Below are 26,879 nucleotides of genomic sequence, written 5' to 3'. Positions count from 1 at the left end.
TGAAACAACAGCAATTATGTGTGTATGTGAGTGTGTGTGCAACCAAAACACGACTGATTCCAGCTCCACCGGAGAGAAGAGAGACTTGTCTGACTGGCTTTCATTTTGCAGGAGCATTGTTTACCAGCACATCTGCGGAACAATCAGATGAATGGTTTTAATTCATTTAATTACGAGTTTTAAACCATAAACATGAGCAACGCAGAATAATGTAAAGCTGTGGATAAACAGTGAGCAGGAGAATCTTGGCGGATATCTTGAGAGGACCTGTTGGAATCTAATAAACAGCATTTTGGACATTAGTCCCGGCATGTTCCAAGTGAGGCCTGAGTTCATCTGACCCTGGTGAGGTCAGTGTGAAGGAATCAAACTGACCGCAAGAAAGGTTAAGTTCATTTGGAATTTGGAGACACTGTTTTCTGAATTTAATGATCACCATTTCCATATTTTTACATTTCATCTGAAAAGCCTCACACTCCGCTTTTCAGATATTTAAAGCAAGACAATGGCAGCAGTGGGATTTGAACCCACAGCTCAACCACTTGGCCACACTACCAGAAGACTGAGCATATCAGAGATCAAAGGACAGTCCATTAAAATTTTCGGATTAAAGTTGATAATTGTTTTTTTTTTTTATATCCCAAAGCATTCAACGACAGTTGAGAGAGTAGATCTCACAGGACTAAACTGAGGAAACAGTGTTGAGTAGACACTGTTGCCACGAGCCAGCTTTACGTCATTTATGCCATGCAACAAGACAGTGGCAGGATTCGAACCCACGCCTGAAGAGAGACTAAATCCAGCAGCTTAGACCACTTGGCCACACTACCATACTTTGCACACTGTAGGCCATTCAGCTCAATCTGCTCTGTGGCTATCTGGGATTTCGTTTGAAAGCTGTCTCGCTCAAGAGTGAGTTGGTCCGACTTGAAGGCTTGTGAAACTTGACAGAAGCAGATGTGATTCACCTGTTGCCGATGGTTAACTGGAAGTTCAAGTTGCAGGGCGTCGGGACAAATGATGGAAGACTGCAAAGAAACGAGTCTGGAACTAAGATATACATAGAGCTGCAGTTTAACCACTATTTTAATGTTATGTAGTTTGAGACCAAATTCAGATACTGGCAGTGAAGGGATTTGAACCTAAAGCTCAAGAGAGTGTGCTTCGGACAACCCAGCCAAGCTACCATTGATCAGGTGTGTTTTCGTTCTCATACTGTATGTAAATAAGACATGGGACTTTGTATATATATATATATATATATATATATGTGTGTGTGTGTATATATATATATATATATATATATATATATATATATATATATATATATATATATATAAAGCTATTACAAAGCTATTTATTTATCTATATTTATTTAGATTTATACAGTGGTACCTCGGACGTCCCAGAATTCGAACAAATCGGAGTTCAAACGTAAATATCGAGATTTTTTAGCTTCTGATTTCGAACGAAAATCCAGAACTCAAATACCCCCGAAAAAAGCCTGAAAAACCATAAAGTACACGGGCCGATCAGCTGACCCACAACGCACTTTGTTATTGTGTATAACGCAGCCTCTGTATGCAGACGTGTCCCGTTAGCTACATTTACTGACTGTTTTTTCTTCATATTGAGGTGTAAAACCTTTCCTGTCTCCGCACTGGACTGTGGTAGAGTGTCACAGGGGAGGTGCTCGCTCTCCACACCTCCAAGGCTGGAGAGCTCACTCCAGGGTTTGATGTCCTGTTGTGGGCTGGAGCTGGGACAGGGATGAGGCGAGTCTGGGACAGAGCGTTACTTGGTTTATGACTTTGTCACAGCCAAACTGCACAGAAGCGCACATTCAGAGCTGGACACGCACCGGGCACCTCTTCACTTCTGGAGAGACGTCACTCACTCAGCAACCCCTCCCACATGCAGCGGCCACACACATAGAGGAACAGCGCACCTGCAGCAGACACTCTACATTCACTCCTTCAAAAGCCTTTTTTTAAGGCTTGGAACGCATTGTTTCTTTTTCCATTCATTGTAATGGGAAAAATCCATTCAGAATTCGCTTCTCGAACGGCCGTCTGGAACGGATTGTGGTCGAGAACCGAGGTACCACTGTATATTTATATTTATATATTTGTGTGTGTGTGTGTGTGTAAACATAATTGTTCTTTCAATGCAAAAACATTTTTTAATGAATCATATCAATTTAGGAGGCGAAGACGCCCTCAAGCATCACACTACCCTCATCATTATGGGATGTTTTTTTGACATGTTCTTTAATTGCTGTTTGTGGAGAGGAAGGTGCAGGGTCATGTTTGAGCCAAATATTAATCACATGCAAGAGAATTACATGCATATCATCAGCAGCTTAAACTTGCACGTGTCAAGAGTGGCATGCTAGCATGCAATCGTCAAAGTCAGAGATCGGACAGACAAACACAGCGAGAGAGGTGTTTATTGTACCTATTGTCGGAAAAGGAAATGAACCCATGACTCAAATAGTAATTCTCTCAGTCATACTTCCAAAGGCCATTTAGAAATACAACATTTTCAAGTATCATTCTTGACAATGATCAAAGGGGCTGTGAAAAACACATGGCAGTGGTGGGATTTGAACCCACGCCTCAACAGAGACTGGAGCCTAAATCCAGCGCCTTAGACCGCTCGGCCACACTACCCGTAAGATAAGTACAAAGTACATCGCTAAAAATAAAAATGTGCTCATCACAAGACCTTTTGCAAAGAATAGAATCAAATATGGCGACAAGGAAAGATCAAGTTAAGAGTCAATAACAAGGAAACTGCCGATCTGGAAGAGTCACAAAAGAAAGACAAATGAGATTGAAATCCTGGAATTAAAGGTTCGGAGTGAAAGCAATGGAACCACGTGAAACAAGTTGAAGAAATGAAGAAAGCATTGGCTAAGGCTGAGCAGAGAGGCGCAAGCTTGGAAGGCAAGAACATGATGATCTACTCAGTGCCAGCAGATGCTGAGATTCACTGAGAAACTAATCGAGGGTGACAGGGAACAAGACCACGGCCCATCTTACGGAACCGTTCTTTAGCATGACACGGGGACTGTGGAGATACCGGCCACTCAGACAAGTTTCCCACTCAAATATCACTTGTGGTAGCAGTAGATAACGTCCGATGAACGGATACAAACAAGAAAAGTTTTCAGCTTGTGACAGACATCTCATTAAGTCTGTGAAACTATATGGATAACGTTTTGTTTCCCGAGTTACGAAAATACCTGGTGTGAACTTCTCTCTGACATGAGCCTTTTGTCGTCTCTGCACAAAAAGTTAAAGCAGCGGCACCGCGTTGCGATAACGCGTCTAATCTGCTGTGAGAAAAGGCTTCCACTCTATATTGATGTTTCTTTTGTTTCCCTCCTCACTCAGGAATGCGTCGCAGTTCTTCTGCCTGGTGACTGCTCAGGCACGGCGCCTGTTGTCTTATTCATTTGAAACTGTGTGTCATTCAACACGTCTTATGACGTCACAATATCGTTGCCAATAAAATTGTAGCGCCCTCTAGTCTCTCTCTCTCAAGCACACAAGCAAAACATCAGTGTCATCACACAGATGCAGTGGACGTCATTCAGTCACATATTTAAGGTTTACTGAAATAAACAGATCAGCTTATGGTTCAAGACTGTCATGTCACTTGTCCACGGTGAAGAACAAGGACTGGTCTGAGAATGTGGGTTGAATGCATGCTACTCAACCAAAGGAAGGGGGCATCAAGCATTTCATAGAAGAACAGAGAGTGATACACGCGCACTCCGAAGAACCAGGGACCAAGTCCTAATTCCAGGAACTGCCCGTCACCTGAGGACCAAAATCTGCCCGGGTGGTCCAGATTATCCTGATGCCCCGTGATGTTGGAGTAGGAGGCGCCGATGTGATGCGACTGGGTCCACTAGGAGCGGAGGGAAGTCTGAGAGAAGAAGACACATGTGGTGAACGTGGAAGAACAGAGCTTCTCTTCAAGAGACTGGTATTGTCCCAGCAAGCCAGGGAAGGCTGCTCTGTAAGTTGACATGAAGTATAGTGGAGAGCATGAGCTCCCAGGTCCAACTAGTGATGGGTCAGCGTTTTGTGTCGTGGTCAACAGTCGTCAAGAGAAGAAGCAGGAGGTCGGCAGCATCCCAGAATAATCTTGAAGATCTGACTGTAGCTAACATCAGTCTAGTTTAGGGAACGAGATGATGATGACTGATGGAGTCACAAGAGAAAGATAAGTGCCATGAGTCACAAGAGTCACATGACACTTATTTTCAACTGCAAGACTGAAAGAACTGCTGCGTCAGCACTTTTCATGCTGTTGAGGTCAAGCATCACATTGCCTTGGTCATCTCCACCTCACCATCATCCAGGTGGGATGCTGCACTGAGACACCATGTTGGTGACCAGTGTTCTGGGCAGTGACCTGGACTTGTTGGAGAGAAGTTCCAGCAGCAGATTGAAGGGTCACATGATTCCACTAAGATCACGACTGCTCCACCTGAAGCTGACAGTCGAGGAGTTCTCATGAAGCAATAAGATGCAGACTTACACTTCTTCAGCCACTGAGGTCCACAGTACTCCAGCCTGGAGGAACAGAAAGAGGGATGAGAGCAGATCCAAGTGAGTTGAGATGTTTTAGGACTATTATTTCCTGCTGCAAAGTGGACAACACAGATGCATCTCTGAACAGCTGCTCAGTCTCTACTGTCTCCTTGGTGCTTCCACAGGTGTCCAGCAGGAGAACACGTGATGTGTTTGGATTCATGTGCTCAGTTCAGATGAAGAGTCTGAGCAGCGTCACACACACACATCCTCTACTGTATGTCTGCTTCTGGATCACAAGCCTGAATATCTTTGGAGCTCAGTCCATACCTGAGAAGCTCCAGCTTCCAGTCTTGACTCTCCAGTTCTGCAGACAGCAGGTCCAGTCCTGGTCCTCCTGGATGGTTGTACCTCAGGTCCAGCTCCCTCAGACGGGAGGGGTTTGAGGTCAGAGCCGAGGCCAGAGCAGAACAGCCTCTCTCAGAGATGTTACACTGCATCAGACTGTAATGAAGGAGGAACTGTGTTTTAGAAAACCATCAGAAGGACCATCCAGTGGTGGAGCAGAACTGAAGAGAGGAGATGTTCTGACCTGAGAGTCTCCAGCTGACAGTGTGGACTCTTCAGTCCAGCAGACAGCAGCTCCACTCCTGGATCAAACAGGTTGTTGAGGCTCAGATCCAGGTGAGTCAGACTAGAGGATGGGGATCTGAGGACTGAGGACAGAGGTTGTCCACTTCTCTCTGACAGGTGACACTCTCTCAGTCTGTGAACCAGACAATTGCTGTCAACTAGTGAGGTTTAGCATTTTTGAGAAGACTATATGTGAGGACACAGTGAACGCATGCAGAAGATCATCATCGCATCATTGTTGGAATATTTGAAGCACTTTTACATCAATTCTCCAAAGTGGCAAAAAATAATCTCATGAACACTGAACGGTTTGGGTTCAGGAGTGGGAGATCAACCAGCATGGCATTGATGTGTCTAATCAATGGCATAACAGCAGCAGTTGACCAAAAAAAAAAGTGTGCGATGTGAATAGTTCTACATTTTTTTCAAAAAAGCATTTGACACGTGATATATTCGTCTCAAAACTGGATGGATGTGGGACCAGAGAGGCCACTAAAGGCTGGATGAAAAGCTACTTGCCCTGCTACAGAAGAAGCCAGATTACAGAGTCCATACGAAGGAACAGTTTGCTGAAGCAAGTACTCTCGAGTTTCCTCAGTTAGTCAAGAGACAAAGAGAGAGTGAATTTAAAATTCAACTTGGCTACAAATCTGTGAGAGCGTGAGACACGTCTCCTTTGCGTGACAGTTGGCAGCTCTGATCTTAATTCCTGCTGTAAACTGCTTTTCTAGAAAACCAGGAGAGCAGAACTGAAGGGAGATGTTCTGACCTGAGAGTCTCCAGATGACAGTGTGGACTCTTCAGTCCAGCAGACAGCAGCTCCACTCCTGGATCCTTCAGGTTGTTGTAGCTCAGGTCCAGTTGTGTCAGACGAGAGGACGGAGAGTTGAGGACTGAGGACAGAAGGGAACCACTTCTCTCTGACAGATGACATGAGATGAGCCTGTGAAAGAGACGAGTGTCCTCAACCAGAGAGACTTGTCTTTTTCAATCATCTACAATCTTCAATCTTGACGAAACACTTAATGTGAGGACACACTGAACTCTTGACATTCAGAAGACCACTGCGGATGAAGTGTAGGATCTAGCTATCTCCATAGTATCTCCAGGTTCTTGTGTTTGTTCTTCTTGTCTGTGATGAGCATGAACATGTGACGTTGGATGTGGTGAAGTGATGACAAAACTTTAAGGCTGAAGCTGCAGAGCTGATGTGTTCTGACCTGAGAGTCTCCAGGTGACAGTATGGACTTTCCAGTCCAACAGACAGCATCTCCACTCCTGCATCCTGCAGGTCGTTGGAGCTCAGGTCCAGTTGTGTCAGACTAGAGGACAGAAAGTTGAGGACTGAGGACAGAAGGGAACCACTCCTCTCTGACAGATGACATGAGCACAGCCTATGAAAGAGACGAGCGTCATCAACCACATGAAGACCACACAAACATGATGAAATAGTAAGACAAACGTTGGAGGTGTGGTCTGCTGTTCAAGAGCAGACTCGATATTCAGCTCCCTCTCTAATGGAGTGCAGTAAAAGGTTCATTAGAAGATAAAGAACCTCCATACAAACTACTGAGTCAGGCTGATGTTTGAGACATGAATAAGTGAATGTGTTCATGTCAGCCCTGTTCTTAATTCCTGCTCTGGACTATTGTTCTAGAAATCCAGGAGAACAGAACTGAAGGGAGATGTTCTGACCTGAGAGTCTCCAGGCGACAGTGTGGACTCTTCAGTCCAGCAGACAGCAGCTCCACTCCTGGATCCTGCAGGTCGTTGAAGCTCAGGTCCAGTTCTGTCAAACTAGAGGACGGAGAGCTGAGGACTGAGGACAGAAGGGAACCACTCCTCTCTGACAGATGACATGAGCTCAACCTGTGAAAGATACGATTGTCATCAACAAGTGACACAAATATATTTGAATCATCTACAGTCTTCAGTCTTCCGCACAGGTCATGATGACCTCAACGTTACAAGGTGCTGCTATCAGCTGCAGGGCATCACCCATGTTCTCCAGCTACTGGCTTACCCTCACCAAACAAAGCACCCTGTGTTCAACATACACATAACAACTAACAACACATGTTTTGTGTATAATGTTGGGTCCAGCCCACAAGAGAATAGATGATCTGTATCACTGTGGTCCAGCACTCACCTGTGAGATCAGACAATGAGCCCAGTGCTCATTTGTTCTACAGACACACTATAGTACTGAGGTCAAGAAAAATTTGAAAACACGGAGTAGTGTAACCTTGTAGACCCGAAATGGGTTTCAGTGTTAGATTCACTTACAGAACTTGTTTTGAAGCTTGGACCACCAGCAGCAGCCTCACAAGAGCCTTCTCTGAAGCAGAGTATTTCTTAAGGTCAAACACATCCAGGTCTTCCTCTGAGGACAGTAAGATGAAGGCCAGGGTGGACCACTGAGCAGGAGAGAACTGATTTGAGAGCCGTCCTGATCTCAGCTGCTGCTGCACCTCCGCCACTAGGGAAGTGTCCTTCACTTCACTCAGACAGTGGAACAGGTTGATGATTCTCTCTGGAGACTCGTTCTCACTTATCTTCTTCTTGATGAGCTCTGCTGTGTCCTGATGGCTCCAGGAGCTACTTCCTGTCTGTCGCAACAAACCTGGAAGGAGACTCTGGCTGGTCTGCAGAGAAAGACCCAGGAGGAAGCGCAGGAACAAGTCCAGATGTCCATTTGGACTTTTGATAGCTTCAGTCATCGCACTCTGATAGAACTGTCTGTTTCTGAATCTTCTCAACAGCGAATATGTTTGTTGTGACTCGAGCAGATTGACTCCAGAGTTAAAGAACTCCAGGTGGACATGAAGCGCAGCTAGGAACTCCTGAAGACTCAGGTGGATGAAGCAGAAGACCTTGTCCTGGTACAGTCCTCTCTCCTCTCTGAAGATCTGTGTGAAGACTCCTGAGTAAACTGCAGCAGCTGTGACGTCGATGCCACACTCTGTGAGGTCTGATTCATAGAAGATCAAGTTTCCTCTCTGCAGCTGCTCAAAAGCCAGTTTTCCCAGAGACTCAATCACGTTCCTGCTCTCAGGATCCCAAACTGTGTCTGTCCCAGCTCCTCCATGGTACTTGAGCTTCTTGACTTTGGCCTGGACCACCAGGAAGTGGATGTACATCTCAGTCAGGGTCTTGGGCAGCTCTGCGGTCTCTCTGCTCTTCAACATGTCCTCCAGAACTGTGGCAGTGATCCAGCAGAAGATGGGGATGTGGCACATGATGTAGAGGCTTCGTGAGCTCCTGATGTGAGAGATGATGGTGGTCATCTCCTCATCTCTGAACCTCTTCCTGAAGTACTCCTCCTTCTGGAGGTCAGTGAACCCTCTGACCTCTGTTACCATGTCCACACACTCAGGAGGGATCTGATTGGCTGCTGCAGGTCGTGTGGTGATCCAGAGGTGAGCCGATGGAAGCAGCTTCCCCTTGATGAGGTTGGTCAGCAGGACGTCTACTGAGGTGGACTCCGTAGCTTCTGTCAAGATCCGACTGTTGAAGTCCAGAGGGAGTCGACACTCGTCCAGACCGTCCAAGATGAACAGAACCTGGACTCCTTCAAAGCTGCTGAATCCTGATTCTTTGGCTTCAGGAAAGAAAAGATGAACAAGTTCCAGCAAACTCAACTTCTTCTCTTTCAGCAGGTTCAGCTCCCTGAAGGTGAAAGGAAACACAAGCTGGAAGTTCTTGTGGGCTTGGTCTTCAGCCCAGTCCAGAGTCAGCTTCTGTGTCAGGAGGGTCTTCCCAATGCCAGCCACGCCCTTCGTCAGCAGGCTCCTGATTGGTCGCTCTCTCTCAGGAGAGGTTTTAAAGAGGTCTTCTTGTTTGATGGTGGTTTCTGGTCTGGTCTGCTTCCTGGTTGCTGTTTCGATCTGTCGGACCTCGTGCTCCTGGTTGACCTGGTCTGTTTCCCCCTCAGTGATGTAGAGCTCTGTGTAGATCTGATTCAGAGGGACAGAGTTTCCTGCTTTAGCGACCCCCTCAGACACGCTGTGGAACTTCGTCTGCAGCCTCCTCTTCAGTCGTCCTGCACACTTTGCAGCACAACTTCCTGAATGAAGAGAGACGTCATATAATCAAACAATTCTACAAAGAGAAGCAGATCAATCTTCAGGTCATTCTTCTCATCAGCTCTAGAAATGATTTTAGATTGAAGGTTTCAGAATCAGCAGGTTGAAGGTTCAAATCCTCTTACTGTGCCACAGAACATCAGCAAGCTCCTCCTCCTTCATGCTCGTCAGAAGGTTCATGATGAACTGCATGAAAGCTTCTCTGCTGCTCCTCATCTGCTCTTCTTCACACTTCACCTTCAACTCTTCCACATCATCCAGGTATCTCGGGTCATTTGGACTGAGGAACCTTTGGACTCTCTTCACTTCCTTCTTCACTATGGTTATGACAGTCTTCTCAAGCAGCTGAAACACAAAGATGTGAGCTGATCATGTGACACAGAGGAAACCTGCTGACCTCCAGAGGTCCTGACACCTGAGGGGAGACAGATCTTAGTCCTAGTCTGACCTGGACCTGTTGAAACTGTGATGTTGTCTGGTCACAGTAGAGGTCTCAGTCTCATGAGACTCAGTGAGCAGCTGGAGGAGTTAGCAGCAGGAGCTAACACTTGAACGTACCTGAAGAGTGGAGTCCAGATCTGTCTGATGCTGCTGATCCTCCCTGTGAAGAACACCAGACTCACTATACGTTCAACAACATTATTGATCTGAACTGAACTGGCTGATCTCCAGAATAGAATAATCTACCTCTGGATAAATTCTTGATTCAGGATTAAACAGATGTGAACATACAATTCAGTCACTGCTTCATTTTTTCACAAGTCCAACAGGAGCAGTTCCATTATTGTTGCTCGTGCTGACATGTCAACTTTGATGAGGCTGGTGAATATCTCAGCTTTGCACAGACCCAACAGTCATATCAGGGGAATCACAGAGGCACTGAAAACCTCACCTCTCTTCTGAAGACTCATGTCCACCTTGGATATCAGGAGGAAGATCCTTGGACATGTAACTCTCCAGAGACACACAGCTGAGCTCAGAGTCTCCTGGTTTCACCTGATAGTTCCTGGAAGAGACACAGCTCTGATCAACACTTCACTCTGTTTTCTATCCGACTACCAGTTGTCCTCTGTTGTACAGCCTTACCTGTCATCAACACCCTCCTGTTGACCTCTGAAGTTAATTCCTCTTCCCATTGACACGTCACTCTTCAGAGACTGACGGCTGGGAGCAGGTCCAGGACCAAGTTCTTGTCCAGCAGCCGCTGATGTGAGTTGCTTTCTGAACACACAAATTGCAGTGTGAAAATGACTTCACGTATCTGGAGATCTCACAGGAGAACTGATCTTCTCACCTCTGAGCTCCGGTCAGGCTGTCATGGTCCTCAGTCAGATGGGCCTGAGAGGTAGGCGCTTCCTCCTCTCCATCCACACCTTCACACAAACACAACAGCATCATCACTGGTGCTTCTTGTCAACAACTCAACTTTGGTCATCACATTCAAATCAGCCGCAGCAGAAATGAGAGGGGGTGTGTCCAGAAGAGCGCCTCACTTGTGGTGGTCTACATGGATGTCAGTATCATGTGGACTGTGGACAAAAGACTCTGCTGGTCTTTCTCAGTGACCTCAGTCTAAACACAACTTCATGCTGAACCTCTGAACACACGTGGCTTTGAGGACGACCCATCTGAAACCATGAGTGTGTGATAGCCTGGATTCATCACAGCAGAGAAACTTTCACAGAAGCTGGAGTGTAAAAGGAAGCACATCGAACAAGACTGCTGCACTTCAAAAGAGTGTATGTGTGGGCGGATTGGAAGAATTGTTATTATTGTTATATAAAGGATTCAAGGGTTTGGATCACTGTTCCACTACAAACAACACATCTAGGAACTAAATTCTTGTGTTTTACATACCTGTCCACAGCCCTGTTTAGGCTACTCCACTGTTTGTTACCGTCACGAGGGTCACGAATTTCGATTGAATTGATACCAGAGGAGCTTCAATTATTTTCTGATTCCATATCCACTTCACTTGACTTTTTTTTTAACTCTCTTCTTTCATTTCAATCAATTAACACAATCAATTGGATGTTCCATCGACAAGGAAGAAGTCGACTCCTGCCATTCATCCATTCACCTTGTGATCAGACTCCAGATTCATCCATTCACACTCTTGATGTGTGACTAGGCAGAAGGTCACTGACCTGTCAGCAGCTCTGCTCCGCTCTGACGACTTGTGTCCATGTTTGTATGTGAAGCTCCCAGCTGAGCTCAGCTCCTTCTGCTCAAACTCAAGGAAACACACTGATAGAGGAACACACGAAGTGAGCGAGACAGTGCAACCTGTAAAAGACGAAGCGACACATGCATTCTCAAGACTCAATGTTTCTGTTCCTGTTTTTCAATGTGAGCAAGGGTCACATCAATGATGTAACTTTCAGTGAAAGAGAGACCACCAGGCTGCTCAGTCCAACCCAGCCTATCTAAATATGCTTGGATATTGCTCTTAGAAACTGTTAGGAAAAACTGAATATTAAAACTCCAGGAGTGAAAGATCCAGCCTTTCTCGAGGAGTTGGGTTCCAGGAGTTGGGTTCCGGAATAAGGTGGTTTGCTGTCTCCGGGTCGGTGGAGAGTTCTTGCCCCAAGTGGTGGCGTTTAAGTATCTCGGGGTCTTGGTCTCGAGTGAGGGAAAAGGGGAGCATGAGATTGATAGACGGGTTGGTGCAGTGGCAGCAGTGATGCGGTCGCTGTTTCGGACAGTTGTGGTGAAGAGGGAGCTGAGTCACAAGACGAAGCTCTCGATTTACCGATCGATCTACGCCCCCACCCTCACCTATGGTCACGAGCTTTGGGTCATGACCGAAAGGATGAGATCGCGGATACAAGCGGATGAGATGAGTTTCCTCCGCAGGGTGGCTGGGCGCACCCTTAGAGATAGGGTGAGGAGTTCGGTCATCTGGGAGGAGCTCGGGGTGGAGCCAGCTGAGGTGGCTCAGGCATCTGATCCGGATGCCCCTTGGACGCCTCCCTGGGGAGGTGTTCCGGGCATGTCGTACCGGGAGGAGACCCCGGGGAAGACCCAGGACTCGCTGGAGAGATTATGTCTCAGGTCTGGCCTGGGAACGCCTCGGGATCCCCCGGGAAGAGCTGGAGGAGGTTTGTGCGGACCGGGAAGTTTGGGCTTCCCTGCTTCAAACACTGCCTCCGCGATCCAACCCCGGATAAGCGGTAGAAGAAGGTGAAGGTGAAGGACTGAAAGATTATTATTGTAAATGTGTAGTACAGTAGTTTGGATTCAGCATCACAGTTATTTGTCTTCTTACAATGGTACTTACAAAGTTGAAAAATCCAGTTCGGCGTGGTCTATTTTTTATTCAAACTGTCATTAAACGGTCAAATACTTACAGTAATGTTGAGTAACTGTCACTGAATGAAAATGTGACCACAAACCGGGTTCTCAAGTCGTACGCATTAACAGTGTGACACACATTCTCCAGTACGTGTATAAATTGTTTATGACGAACATGGTTTTGTGCATCGATGAAACCGTTATAAACTGAAAGTAGACTTCTCCATGAACACCCTTTGAACTTGCGGATATGAGCGCAATGTAAATGACTCCATTGTGCTGTTTTTGAGTGAACCCCGATGTTGGCATCAATGAGATTCATGTAGACTGAAAGTAGACCACTTCCTGGGTGTGTTCATGGAGAGGTCCATTTTGAGACTGCATATCAGTTTCACTGACTGCACCCTCTGGCGAGAATAAAAGCAATGCTCCTTGAACTTGAACTTCAATGCGAGAAGGCATCCCCATCATAAACGTTCTGTGCACGCATTGGATTTATCATGAACGGCCGAGGTCGGTCCGAGGTATCGCACTGCGGTTTCCTCCCGTGTTGCACCGCGCTGTGCGCTATTTGCTTCTTCATCCCGTTTTGCTTCCAGGGCTCAGTTTTATGACGTCATTTCCTGTCCGCATGCGCACATTGGTATTTCAAGACGTTATTTCCTGTCCACATGCGCACATGGGTGTAGCTGCTTGACACATAAATTAGAATAAAATTAGCAACGTCATTACGCCACGCCTCACTACACACTCGTATTTCATCAAGAGAAGCAGAATTTGAATTACTAAAGTACTACGCCTGTATTTTAACCTTATTTTATATATATCACTACATTTGACTTGTATTCAACAATTCGGATATTTTAACAAGATTTTGTTTTGTTTGATGAATCGTCCAAAGGAAACTTTTGTGATGGTCACCTTGTTTATTTGTTCATCTTATAGCCTGTTAGTCCTTCTTCTTGTTTATTTCTTTTTCTCTATCGACACCTAGTGGTCATTTTACAAACATCACTGATTGTCACAGATTTCAGATAAAATAATTGGATCTTTCTGTGCAATTTGCATGCAGTTTTCTATCTTGCCTACGAGGTCTCAGTGGTTAATTTGGTTTATTGCAACCAAATAAACAACAGGACAAACGTCTTTTTCATTGAATCACAACTTTTCTGAGGATTACATTTTATTAACAAAACATGAAAACACACCAACATTATTTATAAATGACTAAACTTATTTTATATACAAAACATCGTAGGCAAGATAGAAAACTGTGTGCAAATTGCACAGAAAGATCCAATTATTTTATCTGAAATCTTGTTAAAATATCCGAATTGTTGAATACAGGTCAAATGTGATATATATAAAATAAGGTTAAAATACAGTTAATGTGTCGGCATAGTACTTTAGTAATTCAAATTCTGCTTCTCTTGATGAAATACGAGTGTGTAGTGAGGCGTGGCGCAATGACGTTGCTAATTTTATTCTAATTTATGTGTCAAGCAGCTACACCCACGTGCGCATGTGGACAGGAATTTACGTCTTGAAATTCCAATGTGCGCATGCGGACAGGAAATGACGTCATAAAACTGAGCCCTGGAAGCAAAACGGGATGAAGAAGCAAATAGGGCAGTGACACCGCTTTCTCCATTGCTGAAAGTGAAAGTGAAAGTCGGACATACAAAAATTGGACATAAAACATTGACACCAGACGACGCGCAAACAGCCAGAATTCTTGAATGATATCAGGTATATCGCATAAACAATAACCGGACACTTTAAATGTTCAAATACTGAAGAAAAGACAAAAAAAATAAACGGCTCATCTAAAAAAAAAGTCAGCAGGAAGAAACATTGGAGATAATGTAAACAAGCGGCAGAAACCGAACATTTTATAATAACATGTCTGTACGTATAACGCTTTTATGAGTAACTTTCATGAACAACTTACGAGAAGCCTGGACGGACGGGTGCGTGGGCAGAGAAGGAAGTTGGAGGAGGAGCGATGAACTGAAACTGCAACACGAGTTGTCTCTCACTCTCCCCACCGCAATTGAGAAGTAGTGCAACAGACTGTCTGCGCAGTTTGAGAAGTTCACATTGACAAACATTACACAGATCATGACACTTTCTCTGATCAGTTTGATAGAGGAAGTGAGTGAGAGAGAAGCTTCAGTTGTGTGGATATATTGCATTCCAAATATCAACAGTGTGCTGCAACAGACGTTTTTTTTGTTGTTCATTTTTACTGTAAATGAAAAAAACATTAAATAAAAACATCACAGATCATCAGTTGTTTAACCGTCATCATCAACACAAACCAAGCTCTGTATATCACTCTTTGAATCGAAGTCACAGAAACTCTACACTATTGTTGCCATGCAAAGCACATTATAGCGCCCTCTTGTGACTCTCTCAAACACAAGCAAGCAAAGATCTCAACAAAATCACTGTAAAAACAAATGCAGTTTGTCCACAGTCAAGTAGAAGGGCAGACTGGTTTGAGAATGTGTGATGAAACTTATGAAGAGGAACCGGAACCAGGACAATTTCTGAGTCCTAATCCCAGGTGCTCTGAGCGTCGCTTGAGGACACAAATCCGCCGGGATGGTTGAGGTAATTCTGATCCTCAGTCTTGTTGGAGTAGGAGCCGTGGACGTGCAGCATCTGGGTCCAGAAGTCGTGATCATGGTGGAAGAACAGATCTTCTCTTTAAGAGACAGGTATTGTCCCAGCAAGCCAGGGAAGGCTGCTCTGTTTCTGAACATGAACTATAGTGGAGAGCATGAGCGCCCAGGTCCAAACTGTGACAGGTCAGCGTTCTGAGTCGGGGTCATCAGTTGTCAAAAGAAGAACCAGAAGGTCTGTAGCATCCCAAAATAATCTTGAGGAGTTGACTGTAGTTAACATCAGTCCAGTTTAAGGAAGGTGATGATGATTGTGAGAAAGGTCATGACACTTGAACTGAAAGACTCGACATGGAATCGGAGCTTTCACTTGATTCTGCAACTGTCACTCCCCAGCATTGATCTAGTTCCTATCATTAGGTCCACATTGAGAGCTCCAAGCAGAAAGACCTGCAGAGCTGCTGTGTCAGCACTTTTCATGCTGTTGAGGTCAAGCGTCATGCTGCCATGGTCGTCTCCAACTCACCATCATCCAGGTGAGATGCTGCATTGAGACCTTCAGACTCCAGTGAGAAGATGATGATCTTGAAATCTCATGCGACTCTGGAGTCAAAGACTGAGGAGTGTGAATGGACAACCAGCTTCTGCTGGCCACTGCTGGACTTGTTGGAGAGAAGTTCCGGCAGCATATAGAAGGGTCACATGATGTCACTAAAATCACTACTGCTCCACCTGAAGCTGACAGAGTCGAGGAGTTCTCATGAAACAACAAGATAGACTCACACCTCTTGGTCAAGATGCTACTTTAACCACTGAGGTCCACAGTGATCCAGCCTGTAGGAAGAAACGGAGGGATGAGAGCAGATCCATGTGAGTTGAGATGTTTTAGGACTATTATTTCCTGCTGCTAAGTGGACAACACAGATGCATCTCTGAACAGCTGCAGCCTCTACTGTCTCCTTGGTGCTTCCACGGGTGTCCAGCAGGAGAACACGTCATGTGTTTGGATTCATGTGCTCAGTTCAGATGAAGAGTCTGAGCAGCGTCACACACACACATCCTCTACTGTATGTCTGCTTCTGGATCACAAGCCTGAATATCTTTGGAGCTCAGTCAGTGTGTTGTACTGATCTGTCCATACCTGAGACTCTTCAGTTCTGCAGACAGCAGCTCAAGTCCTGGTCCTCCTGCATGATTGAAGCTCAGGTCCAGCTGTCTCAGATGGGAGGGGTTTGAGGTCAGAGCTGAGGCCAGAGAAGCACAGCCTCGCTCAGAGATGTCACAACGAGATAGACTGGAATGGAGGAACGATGTTTTAGAAAACCATCAGAGCAGAAGGACCGTCCACCTGTGTAGCCAAACACAAGAGAGGAGATGTTCTGACCTGAGAGTCTCCAGGCGACAGTGTGGACTCTTCAGTCCAGCAGACAGCAGCTCCACTCCTACATCCTTCAGGTTATTGATACTCAGTTCCAGTTGTGTCAGACTAGAGGACGGAGAGCTGAGGACTGAGGACAGAAGGGAACCACTCCTCTCTGACAGAGACAGAACTCGTCTTGATGCTTGGACCACAGGCAGCAGCCTGCCGAGATCCTTCTCTGAAGCAGAGTATTTCTTCAGGTCGAACACGTCCAGGTCTTCCTCTGAGGACAGTAAGATGAAGGCCAGGGTGGACCACTGAGCAGGAGAGAACTGATTTGTCGAGAGCCGTCCTGATCTCAGCTGCTGCTGCACTTCTGCCACGAGAGAAGTGTCCTTCACTTCACTCAGACAGTGGAACAGGTTGATGATTCTCCCTGGAGACACATTCTCACTTATCTTCTTCTTGATGAGCTCTGCTGTGTCCTGATGGCTCCAGGAGCTACTTCCTGTCTGTGGTAACAAACCCTTAAAGAGACTCTGGCTGGTCTGCAGAGAAAGACCCAGGAGGAAGCGCAGGAACAAGTCCAGATGTCCATTTGGACTTTCTACAGCCTCATTCATTGCTCGATGGTAGAACTGTTTATGTTTGTTTCTAAACCGTGAAGATGTACGTCGTGACTCAAGCTGATTGACTCCTGAGTTAAAGAACTCCAGGTGGACATGAAGCGCAGCCAGAAACTCCTGAAGACTCAGGTGGATGAAGCAGAAGACCTTGTCCTGGTACAGTCCTCTCTCCTCTCTGAAGATCTGTGTGAAGACTCCTGAGTAAACTGCAGCAGCTGTGACGTCGATGCCACACTCTGTGAGGTCTGATTCATAGAAGATCAAGTTTCCTCTCTGCAGCTGCTCAAAAGCCAGTTTTCCCAGAGACTCAATCACGTTCCTGCTCTCAGGATCCCAAACTGTGTCTGTCCCAGCTCCTCCATGGTACTTGAGCTTCTTGACTTTGGCCTGGACCACCAGGAAGTGGATGTACATCTCAGTCAGGGTCTTGGGCAGCTCTGCGGTCTCTCTGCTCTTCAACATGTCCTCCAGAACTGTGGCAGTGATCCAGCAGAAGATGGGGATGTGGCACATGATGTAGAGGCTTCGTGAGCTCCTGATGTGAGAGATGATGGTGGTCATCTCCTCATCTCTGAACCTCTTCCTGAAGTACTCCTCCTTCTGGAGGTCAGTGAACCCTCTGACCTCTGTTACCATGTCCACACACTCAGGAGGGATCTGATTGGCTGCTGCAGGTCGTGTGGTGATCCAGAGGTGAGCTGAGGGAAGCAGATTCCCCTTGATGAGGTTGGTCAGCAGGACGTCTACTGAGGTGGACTCCGTAGCTTCTGTCAAGATCCGACTGTTGAAGTCCAGAGGGAGTCGACACTCGTCCAGACCGTCCAAGATGAACAGAACCTGGACTCCTTCAAAGCTGCTGAATCCTGATTCTTTGGCTTCAGGAAAGAAAAGATGAACAAGTTCCAGCAAACTCAACTTCTTCTCTTTCAGCAGGTTCAGCTCCCTGACGGTGAAAGGAAACACAAGCTGGAAGGTCTTGTGGGCTTGGTCTTCAGCCCAGTCCAGAGTCAGCTTTTGTGTCAGGAGGGTCTTCCCAATGCCAGCCACGCCCTTCGTCAGCAGGCTCCTGATTGGTCGCTCTCTCTCAGGAGAGGTTTTAAAGAGGTCTTCTTGTCTGATGGTGGTTTCTGGTCTGGTCTGCTTCCTGGTTGCTGTTTCGATCTGTCGGACCTCGTGCTCCTGGTTGACCTGGTCTGTTTCCCCCTCAGTGATGTAGAGCTCTGTGTAGATCTGATTCAGAGGGACACAGTTTCCCGCTTTAGCGACCCCCTCAGACACGCTGTGGAACTTCGTCTGCAGCTTCTTCCTCAGTCGTCCTGAACACTCAGCGGCAAGATTTCCTGAATGAAGAGAAGAGATGAGTCACATGGTCACAAAATTCTGGAAGGAGAAGCAGATCGATCTTCAGGTCATTCTTCTCATCAGCTCAAGAAATGATTTTAGATTGAAGGCTTCAGAATCAGCAGGTTGAAGGTTCAAATCCTCTTACTGCACCACAGAATATCAGCAAGCTCCTCCTCCTTCATGCTCGTCAGAAGGTTCATGATGAACTGCATGAAAGCTTCTCTGCTGCTCCTCATCTGCTCTTCTTCACACTTCACCTTCAACTCTTCCACATCATCCAGGTATTTCGGGTCATTTGGACTGAGGAACCTTTGGACTCTCTTCACTTCCTTCTTCACTATGGTCATGACAGTCTTCTCAAGCAGCTGAAACACAAACATGTGAGCTGATCATGTGACACAGAGGAAACCTGCTGACCTCCAGAGGTCCTGACATCCTGAGGGGAGACAGATCTTAGTCCTAGTCTGACCTGGACCTGTTGAAACTGTGATGTTGTCTGTTCACTGTAGAGGTCTCAGTCTCATGAGACTCAGTGAGCAGCTGGAGGAGTTAGCAGCAGGAGCTAACACTTGAACGTACCTGAAGAGTGGAGTCCAGATCTGCCTGATGCTGCTGATCCTCCCTGTGAAGAACACCAGGTAGTAAATAAGCTCTGCTTCTGTGTTTACAAGGACATGAGTGATATGACAATGGTGAAGACTCAGACTTTGACTCTTCCATGTGCAGCCCACCTGAAGTAGAATAATCTACTACCAGAGGAAAACCAAATGAAACAGATGTGATATGTCACACACGACAGTCATGATTTAATTTCCTCATGAGTCCAACACCACCTGTTTGTCTGACAGCTGCAGTTATCCGTTGCTATTATTATATTATTATTTTTAATATTTTATAATGCTATATAATGACATATTTCTGAGGGCTTCAGTCTAAACAGAAAGAGCCTGAGAGAGTTTTGCACAGACCCAACAGTCACATCAGGGGAATCACAGAGGCACTGAAAACCTCACCTCTCTTCTGAAGACTCATGTCCACCTCGGATATCAGGAGGAAGATCCTTGGACCTGTAACTCTTCAGAGACACACAGCTGAGCTCAGAGTCTCCTTGTTTCACCTGATAGGTCCTGGAAGAGACACAGCTCTGATCAACACTCTGTTGTCTGGCTTGGTGATAGGTAGATGACACCTCATGGATTGTGTGGTACATAATCCTGACTGTATTGAGACTGTGTCAACACAGTGCCAGCTGAGTCAACGGGCATCAATGTAAAGCAGGGGGGATAAAAGCATAGCCTATGCTTGGGAAATACAGTAAAAACATGAGCAGTGGTGCGCTTGTGTACATTCAAGTGAGGGGAAGAAAAGTCAGCTTTTGCAGTGTGTTGGGATCAAGACAATTTCTGTTCGGTGATCAGTTTAAAAAAAAAAAAAAGCCTTTTGCACAGCACGGATGATGCTGAGGCGATGGTCCTGTGAGTAGATATTTATTTTGAAAAAACATGTACATTCTTACCGCTCATCTTCAAACTCCTGTTGACCTCTAAAGTCAATTGTTCTTCCCAATGACTCGTCACTCTTCAGAGACTCACAGCTGAGAGCAGGTCCAGGACCATGTTCTCGTCCAGCAGCAGCTAGTGTGAGTTGCTTTGATCTGAACACACAAGTTGCAGTGTGAAAAAGACTTCAACAAGTTGGATATCACGCAGGAGAACTGATCTTCTCACCTCTGAGCTCCGGTCAGGCGGTCATGGTCCTCCGTCAGATGGGCCTGAGTGGGAGGAGCGTCCTTCTCTCCATCTACAGCTTCACACAAACACAACAGCATCATCACTGGTGCTTCTTGTCAACAACTCAACTTTGGTCATCACATTTAGGACAATCAAATCCACTCAAAGCCATGGGTGTGTATCAGTCTGGCTTCAGAAACTGTTTACACAGTTTACATCTATTTTCAGAAGGACGTTCATGTGTTTATCACTGATCCTGACTGGCTAGAGATAATGTGCAAAAGGTTCTACTGTTCCTTTAAGAATTGTTGCACTTGTAAATTCCCACACTGGCATGGTCCTTAAATGAATCGCGAATGCGTTTGGAGACAACGGACTGAATCTGAAAGTGTGTGCGTCTAAAAACAAAAACACACACACTCATTGACAGGAATATTCCCTTCCATATAAAGAGTGAACTTGAATACGGACTGCTTTTTCTTCATTCTCCATCTACCTGTGCGAAGTGTTTGATGCCACCTTAGTTCAACAGACAGTACAGTCTCCTACAGATAAGATAGCTATCTGCTGCTGTTCCTCACATGACATCTGATCTACTTGACAGGTCTTTATTACACTTTTTATTGTATCAATCAAAAGATAGATATGTACGATACAACACAGTCAGGGTCAGAGATCCAGAGTCCACACTCCTGTTCTGACTGCTGATCACAGTTATGAGCATCATAACCCTGAATGCACATCACTATTTTACACCATCACTCGACTTTATTTTGTGCTGTTTTCATGTTTTCATCTTCTATTCAATTAAATAACACATTGTCAGCACTTTGTCTAACAATGAAGTAGAATCTTAACCTTCATCCATTCACGTTCTGACCACACCTTGTGATCAGACTCCAGATTCATCCATTCACACTCTTTATGTGAGAATAGTTAGAAAGTCACTGACCTGTCAGCAGCTCTCCTCTGCTCTGACGGCTGGTGTCCATGTTTGTAGGTAGATTGAAGCTCCCAACTGAGCTCAGCTCCTTCTGCTCGAGCTCAAGGAAACACACTGATAGAGGAACACGCCCCGTGACCTAGACAGTCTGTTAAAGATTAATAGAAAGACATGGTCCCAAAACTCTGGTGTGATGAAACTTCTACAGGCCTGTCATCAACCAGAGCAAGTACATTTCACTCGAAAGGAAAACTAACTTTTTTCATCAATATAATCATTATTGAATATTGTCATTGGCCGCAAATCTGTCTGCCTGCAGCAGGTTCAGAAAGAGAGGCTACAACTTGGCAGCAAAGGGACAATATGCAAAGCATCATCAGCTGAAAAATACTGAAAATCTTAGACAAAGGGAATATTATTTAACCTAAACAATTGATGTATAATAAATGTATAAATATGTTGGGATTTTTTTCACTCGCCAACATGCAGTAGTGCAGTTCATTGCAGAAAAAATCTTAAAAACATGCGTGGATACATGACATCACTTCTGACAAGTTTAGAAAATGGGGTCCAGCGTCAAGACTGGCCGCAGAACATGCATCATGTATAACTAGAAACGCCACATCGGACAGATGAAATTACAAGCGGTTCAACGCTCAGACAGCCTCAAACTGTCCAGTATTTTTCACTAAACTCTCTAGCGGCATGTACAATAACTTGCCATCCCGTATCCACCGTCAACACTTTTATGCAAGACACTGTTTTAGTGCTAAGTTTCGTGTCGGCCTTCCTCTATTTATCTGGGTCTCGTCCTTTGCCACTCTGAACGTCCGTTTGCGAACATCATAACTGCAGAACAGACTAATGTGTTTCAAGAAAACTTCCCTGGCTGCTTGGAAAGCTACTCTGAATAATTTAGAGTTAGGAACAATAAGTTTCACTCGTGTTGGATGCTGGGAAAGAATGACCCATGAGATCTTCCCTTTTAATCAAGACGTACAGTGAGATTTAATCGTGAGAAAATTCCAATTCTTTATCTTCCCTTGTGCTGAGAGCAGAAATATTTGTTGTTATCCCGTACAGACTTTCATTCCAGGTGCACAGTGGACAACGTTTGAATTCTTTTATTCACTAAAATGCAATCATTTTTCTAAAATTCTCAAAGGTGGAGACCATAATTTGGTTTTAATGTGACAGTAAAACCCTGTATATAACAAGCGTAATCACTCCTGTTTAGATCCGAACACCCATGATGTTGATGGAGAGTCATTGTGATTGGACTTGTTTGGCTGGACACATGATTGATTGGTGCGAGGGCCGGACTCATCCTAGTTGTCCCCTGCTGTTTATCTTAACTGTCGTGTCTGCTGGCATCTCAGGAACATCTCTCGCTTCTTGACCTTCTCTCTCGCTCACCACTAGTTTCACCGTAATGTCACTCCCGCACAGCTCTAATGCAACTATCGACTCCTCTACCACAGAGACCAACACCCCACAGTACTGTATTGAGAGAAATTGCTACGGCAAATCAATGTTATTTACCCATTTGACTTTTTCATCTCATCTCCAACCATCCCAGGGGGAACAGTCAATCACAGGCGCCACACTGAAAATGAACATCCGAAAAAAAAGGCTAGCATGCAACACCGCGTGTAACACTTGCAAGATTTGTCAAATTCGACTTTTCATTCTTTTATAGTCATCCTTGTCTCTCAGTAATCCAACCATAGTTCCTACATCCAATGGCCTGTATAACCATATATTACCATCTTGGCGGGTACGGCCCTGCCCTCAATGCTCCAGCGGTTGGTCCTACCTACGAGCTACCCCACTCATTTCGCCGCAAACTTTGATGGGTGCTTAGGATTATGTGCATGTTCTTGTCTGTTTCACGGTTCCATTTTGAGATGTAAAAAAACAGGAGAGTGAAACTCAACGCCCCATTCTTAACTGCGAGTGCTGGCTATGTAAAAACAGCACACGTCCAGGAGAAAGCCACAGGTTCTTCTTCGTAAGGCGTCACATATGGATGGTTGTCCAGTGGACTATGGCGTCCCAGGGTGACGTAGAAGTCAGTGTTCTACGTTGGTCTACATTAGGCTTTCAATTGAGATCCAGCAGCATTCCTTGAAGTCGCTGACAGGATCCCCCCAGAATGTCCAACAATGAGAGGGAGGGGAAACATTTGATTCAAGTGAAAATCCCAGTACATCAACGTGAGATGTGAGACGCTACTGCACCACCCTGGGATGAAAAGTCCACTTGGCAATCGCTGATATGTTCAGCCTTAGGAGAGAGAATGTTTTGAGGAAAAGAAGACAGGCATCAGTTTTTGGGGGTCTCTGCGGGTCTTGACATCAAGAGCCACTCTTCAAATAGGAAAAGCAAAGAGCACAAACCTCCACCAAGCAGCTCCCAATGACTAAACATCTGTCAAGAAGAAAAATGAATCCTGGATCCAAATGCCAATTTGGCACAAATACCTAAAATGTTCTCCCAATGTAAGAGAATCCTTTTTTTAAGTCCTGGATCCGGACTCAAATCATTTGTTCCTTGTCTCATTTCACATAAATTGAGAATATTTCATCAAATAGGTCCATAACTTTTCAATTTATATTGAACACAGACAGACAAACAATGTCATTGAAAACAACCTGTGGAGGTTACACGTTGGTTTTGTTTTTCCTTAGTAGTTGTAATGTTGAGTCAAGCTCTTAAGGGCCTCATAAAAAGACTTAAGGGGGCAGATTCGGCCCTCTGACATTCAGTTCAAGCATGGGTGCTCTCAACACTGTGTGATCATTCAGCAAACTTCCTCCTCTGGGGGGGTTACGGACACCCAACAGATTTCATGCAGTCCCTTTTCTCAGCGTGCACATGGGCAAATCCTGATGTCAAAATTGAACAGGTAATGTGAGTGACCCAGCACAGGTACATCAAAATCAAATATGTTGAAAATCGTAGGTTTGAACAGCAGATCTGGCCGTAGTTTAAATGTACTGCAAAGGAGCCGCCATAGCTGTGTCATAGTGCTTTACAACGACTAAGGAAATGACTTGGAATAGAATGTTTGTAACTCTACACCTATGTCACTCGCAGTCGTCGATAGATGAGCACATGAAAAACATGTGTTTGGATGAATTAGAACAGATCAGAGAATACAGAGTGACTAGTGATGCGTAGCTGAGGTTTCATCTACCCAAACAGTGTCCTGACTTTCAGAGGGCAACCGGGACGCACTGTCTGCCATAAAATGTTGGGACTTGAACAACTAAGTCAATGAAGACCCTGCAATACTGTTTCATGATGCCGCATCCTCCCATCACTAAGTGTGACTCTGAACTGTGGGCGCACTGAAATAACCGGGCGAAAGAATCTGTTAGTCGGCGATGATAAAAGACTTTTCTTGGCAAATGTCAAGGTGTGAAAAATGTTTAAAGCTGTCATCAACAGTTGGAAGCCTCAGAGAATGTTCCGGCGGAGGCACTCAATTTGGTATCAATTTGCAGCTTCTTTGCTGTCAGTCATTGACAAACAGGTTTGACGGTTACATTTAAAAACGACACGTTTGTGTACACACTCTTTTTTTTTTATTTCCCCCCGGACTGATGCGCATGGTCCTCAGCGCACTGAGGGGGCTCATAGGTAAACTGTCAAGTCGTCATGTTCGATTTACCAGGAGCGCATTCAGTCCAGGGATTCTAAGAATGTGCGGAGCGGAGTGGAGGGGAGGTGGATCAAATCGAAGTATTGATCTGTCTGTGTAATGTAAAATGTATTAGTCAGTAGCTGCTCAATCAAAATATTGAGTTCTTCCTAGGAGCAACATCGTGGAATCAGAGAAGCGGTCGTCCATCAGTCCAATTACTGTTCTGATGCTTGGACTAATGTCAGAGTTTGTGTGCCGGAGCAACAGTGTGTTTTAGTTTATTGTCTGACACCACAATTCACAGGCGATTTCAGCATCACCTCAATAAGCAAAGGCGGAAGTGAATCTTCCAAGAGGTATATTTTCTGAATCATTGTTGTACTTTTTATGACAAATGCCACTGGATTATTCACACAGAAACTACAAAAGTCATTTAGTTGTCGTTGCCAAGAGCACAGATGATTCACAAAGCCACAGCCTCACAAGCAATTTTATAAAAAGTTACTCAATGGTTTCTAAACTGCTCCGAAAGGCCAGAAATCAAAGGCAGCATTATTCTCTGTCGCCTCCACTGGCCAGCTCACATCCCACCAGTTTATCATGTCCATCAAACTCCGACGCTGCCCCCTGACAGGACCAATACACTCACTCCATATGTTTATTCATAATGGTTTTATAGGTAGCATTTCTCTTTATTGCGACGCGGCTGTCCACATCAGCCAACACAGAGTCTCGTCACAATCTTATAACTCGGGCCCGTAGCTTGCACATTAGCTAAATTGTGAAGTTTGACGTTATTTTAACGTTAATACAAAGCAACGCTCTCAGTAGTATCTTATTATAGATACCCAGAGAGCTTCTAAATGACATGGCAGTGGTGGGATTTGAACCCACGCCTCAACAGAGACTGGAGCCTAAATCCAGCGCCTTAGACCACTCGGCCACACTACCTTACTATGAGAAGGTATTACCACAAACACAGTACATTCATAAAGGCACTCAGAGAGTGAACACCACCACCAAGCAACTTCAGCCCACCTCCAACCAAGATACCAGGAGAACGGGGCGAAGCTCAATGTTGAGGTACGCCCACGTTGAGCTCCTCCCACGTTGCGTTCAAGCATTCTGCCAACTGCATAAAAAAAACGAAAAAAAGAATTTAAAAAAAATTATCTTCACTCATCATCACTAATTGTATACTTGAGGAGAGCCATTTTCATCTGTAAAATGATAATTAAAAATTAAGCAACTAAGGTAGGAACGTAACGTAGACTGTCTCTATGGCACCATCCCGTGGTACATTTTAACAACTGCACGTTATTTTATCAGCATCTCGAATCTTCTCAATTTACATGAAAATGACAAGTGGACAAAACAGACACTTCAGTCTGATCTGAAATAAGACTTTTGTGTCACTCAAATGACGGAGCATGTGGTTTCGCTGTGCAGATGTGTATTAATACTAATAGACACATTTAAATTGTGTACGCAGTTCGCACAAAATACCGGAGAAGATAACAATCAAGACAACACACAAATGCAATTTGTTTTTATTGTGAGCCTCTCATTCATTCATTTCAAATGAAGCAAAGACTTTCAAAGAGAGAACAGTAAAGTTAACAAGTTAGTTAGACTTAAATTCTAATGTGCAAAAATGGGCAAATCCACAAATATGTGCAGTACCTTTGCAGTTCACGGTAGACTGGCCCTTAATATGATTGTCAACTGTATAATGAGCCTCTTTATAGGTGCAGAATCGGCCCAGAAAAAGTCCTGAGCTGCTTGTTTCTTGTTTCTTTGGGATCACACCCAATCTCCAAATTGTTATGTATCTCTATATGGACAACAACATAAGCAGACAGAATCATCACATTGAAAACATTTTTACTTTTGTTACAGTGTGCAATACATATCAGACTTTTAAAAAACATCATTTATTCTGACAAATAAATTTCTTGTTTCTACATCATCATGACGTATTTCATCTGAATGTTATTAAACTAGAAATCTAAAATGACAAAACCATATGCAATATAAAATG

At 44.9% G+C, this 26,879-nt stretch overlaps 1 protein-coding gene and 2 non-coding genes across 3 annotated transcripts; all 3 read right to left on the bottom strand.

Annotated features, from left to right (window-relative positions):
• Positions 1 to 2,433: 2,433 nt before the first annotated feature.
• On the bottom strand, positions 2,434 to 19,134 carry LOC128767059 (uncharacterized). Its single transcript, XM_053878758.1, has 19 exons — positions 19,096 to 19,134; positions 18,662 to 18,881; positions 16,571 to 18,512; positions 16,328 to 16,480; positions 15,145 to 15,269; positions 11,413 to 11,478; positions 10,560 to 10,638; positions 10,352 to 10,486; positions 10,158 to 10,271; positions 9,824 to 9,866; positions 9,391 to 9,610; positions 7,467 to 9,246; positions 6,876 to 7,049; positions 6,401 to 6,574; positions 5,950 to 6,123; positions 5,140 to 5,313; positions 4,878 to 5,051; positions 4,555 to 4,589; positions 2,434 to 3,936 (listed from the first exon to the last, which is right to left on the bottom strand). The coding sequence occupies exons 2-19, from the start codon at positions 18,861 to 18,863 to the stop codon at positions 3,860 to 3,862; spliced, it is 5,841 nt and encodes a 1,946-aa protein (XP_053734733.1). The 5' UTR covers positions 18,864 to 18,881; positions 19,096 to 19,134; the 3' UTR covers positions 2,434 to 3,859.
• On the bottom strand, positions 2,591 to 2,672 carry trnal-uag (transfer RNA leucine (anticodon UAG)). Its single transcript has one exon. It is a non-coding gene; the product is annotated as a tRNA-Leu (tRNA).
• Positions 19,135 to 25,707: 6,573 nt separating the features above from the next.
• Positions 25,708 to 25,789, bottom strand: trnal-uag (transfer RNA leucine (anticodon UAG)). Its single transcript has one exon. It is a non-coding gene; the product is annotated as a tRNA-Leu (tRNA).
• Between the last annotated feature and the right edge of the window lie 1,090 nt (positions 25,790 to 26,879).

The sequence above is a fragment of the Synchiropus splendidus genome, chromosome 11, assembly GCF_027744825.2.
Source record: "Synchiropus splendidus isolate RoL2022-P1 chromosome 11, RoL_Sspl_1.0, whole genome shotgun sequence".
Taxonomy (NCBI): domain Eukaryota; kingdom Metazoa; phylum Chordata; class Actinopteri; order Syngnathiformes; family Callionymidae; genus Synchiropus; species Synchiropus splendidus.
The sequence above is the reverse complement of the archived record's forward strand: the minus strand, read 5'-3'. Positions and strand labels throughout refer to the sequence as shown.